Source organism: Silurus meridionalis, chromosome 6 (genome assembly GCF_014805685.1).
Source record: "Silurus meridionalis isolate SWU-2019-XX chromosome 6, ASM1480568v1, whole genome shotgun sequence".
Taxonomy (NCBI): Eukaryota; Metazoa; Chordata; class Actinopteri; order Siluriformes; family Siluridae; genus Silurus; species Silurus meridionalis.
Genome location: NC_060889.1, coordinates 9,246,810 through 9,249,551, shown reverse-complemented (window position 1 = coordinate 9,249,551; position 2,742 = coordinate 9,246,810). Strand labels below are relative to the sequence as shown.

General features: G+C 38.2%; 1 protein-coding gene across 1 annotated transcript; it reads left to right on the top strand.

The window, feature by feature from the left end:
• The first annotated feature begins 474 nt into the window (after nt 1-474).
• On the top strand, nt 475-2,185 carry rnf182 (ring finger protein 182). The gene has a single exon (XM_046852269.1). The coding sequence runs from the start codon at nt 621-623 to the stop codon at nt 1,350-1,352; it is 732 nt and encodes a 243-aa protein (XP_046708225.1). The 5' UTR covers nt 475-620; the 3' UTR covers nt 1,353-2,185.
• The last annotated feature ends 557 nt before the right edge of the window (nt 2,186-2,742 follow it).

The window sequence follows — 2,742 nt, the reverse complement described above, 5'->3', positions numbered from 1 at the left end:
AAAAAACCATCATGCATGCTAAAAAAATGTCTTCCAGTTGAGCAGAGAAAACAAAACAAGAGAGACATGACCCTTTTTTTTTTTATAGCAAATTGCAATTTGGCTAAACATCTAGGGCAGTTTTCATTGTAGACTCCTGCACTATTCTAAATGAAAAATATATATATTTCTCACTTAGACTTTGGGTCATAATTATGCAACATGGGACATAATGAAATATTTACAACAAAGCAGGATGGACTGAAGGAAGCAGATCACAGCAGTATTAATAGTGTACCAGAATGACCCTAATTGGACTGAAATTTGCAGACAACAAAAGACCTAGCGAGAAAATGCCAGGCCTGGTTTTACAGAGCCTGCTTTGTTGCTTCTGTGTTTGTTCTCTAGTGCTGTGTTAACAGTAATTGTGACAGCCTCCCTCCCCAGCTCATACAGAGCTTGAAACTTTCCCTACTTTAAACTACAGTATGAAAAAACTCTCAATTTTGCATGTGATCCTGAGCTGGTGAAAGTTTCGGGACAGCCTGTCTGCCTGTCATAGATGTAGCATACTAGCTACCTTGAGACCATGTTTACAAGCCTTTTCTTCTTTAATGCAAGAGCGATATGACCAGTGAAGGATGATTAGTCAACTATCAGAGGAAGTGGTGGATGGTTTCAGCACTGAGGAGCTGGAGTGTAAAATTTGCTATTGTGTTTATAATCTGTCCAGTAGGCGACCCAAAATACTTGACTGCCAGCATCGTTTGTGCTCTAAATGCCTGGCAAAAATCCTCAATCTGGGTGAGTCACCCCCAAACTCAGTGGTCTGCCCTTTCTGCCGCTGCGTTACTGGACTACCAAGAGAAGCTTGTGGCAGTCTACCAGACGACTACAACTTGTTGACTGTGCTGTCCCTCCAAAACGAATATCTAAATGTAAAGGGGAGCCAGGGTGAGATTTTACTCAATCCAGGGCGCCTAAATTCTCTTGTAGGTCACTCAGCATTGGCAACGCCTTCATCATTATGCTCCAACTACGTGGTCATCACCATTATGGAACCAGCACAAGAGCATGCCATTTCAGCAGATCATCACTCCTCCAGCCTGGACTCTATGGCCTCAATGATGCACCACTGCACAGTGTGGAACTGTATGATGTTGCTCTGCCAAGCCTTGGCCAGAGTTTTGGTGTGGGTCCTGGGGATTTTGTACTTCAGCTCTTTGCCAACTGGTGTTTACTTACTTATAATGAAGAAGACCATTCTGGGAGTTTTGCTGATCAGTCTAGTGCCTGCCAGTCTTTTCATGATAATGGTATATGGGATTTGTCGGTGTATGTGCCATGAGTTTTGGGACTGTATGCCACCTTAAGGATCAGAACCTGGATACCTTCTAAGCAATTGCAGCACACTTTGGATATGACAGCAGATTGACAGGTCTTTGAAAATCAGTTATTAGTTAAAAATGACTGAACATATAAATGTGTGAATCATAGAGAATATAGTTTTATTTTAGAATATATTTTCTAACTATGAAGTTAACCTCTAGAATGTATATATTTTTATACCACTGTATTGTTGAATTCTCAAACATGAACATGATTTTAACAGTTGTTGACAGAGCAGTTTACAGCTCTACATTTACTTTATTTATCATCACTATAGTTATCGCTCATACACAACGTGTATAGCAAATGCAATTAATACTGCAGATAATTTGAAATATTAATAAACTAATTCAAAAAGTGGTATAGTATGCTATCCTTTTCATAAGAATAATGGATCATTTTCCCTACCAGCACATCCTGCCCTGGTATATTCTATACTTTACTGATCTACCAATATACTGCATGTACACCATGATGTTAAATGGAAACAAGCTCAAAAACAATGAAAACCCATCAAGGCTGGACTCAAGAAGACATCTGAAGGTGTACTGTGGTGTCTGGCATCAAGATATTAGCATTAGATTGTTTAAGTTCTTTTTTTAGATGAAATGTGGGGACTCCATGAAACTGACTTGTTTTTTCCAACATATCCCACATATGCTCATTTAAAGTGACATCTGGGAAATTTGGGGGCCAATCAATATCCCCACTGTCATTTTGTAATACTGTTACCAGGAAAGGGTGTACTTAACCTGCAATGTTTCGATAGCTGCTATGTGTCAAAGTAACATCCATATGACTGGAAGGACCCAAGATTTTCCAGCGGAACATTTCCCAGAGCTCAGAGAGCTTCTATTATAGTCTTCATAATAAATGTTCATGAATTTTTGGTACAACAGTAGTTCGTCTGTGGGATGTCTTTCCTTCTTATGTTGATTGTGGAATATATAGCACTAATTTCATTAATAATTTCATTTGAGGTCCTCAAAATATGGCATTGTAACCACTGGTGGTCACCATTTTCTCTAGCCTTCAATATAGATTTTTTGGCTTGTTTGTGGGAGTATAAAATATGCAAATACATAAATGAGATGGGTTTGATTTCATTTAGGCCTACAAGCTGCACACTTCAATGTCTCATTATTTGATTATAAAATGTAAAAAAAGAGAGAGCTGACACTTTTAACTTCTCACATAACATACATGAGTTCAACTTAAGTATCATAAGTATCAATCTAGAGAGACACGTAGTCTCCTCCAAAAGTATTGGAACAGCAATAGCCAATTCATTTGGTTTTTTGCTTTACACTTGACATTTATTTTTAGATTACAGTTTAATATTACACAGTATGTCAGAATTTCAGCTTTCATTTC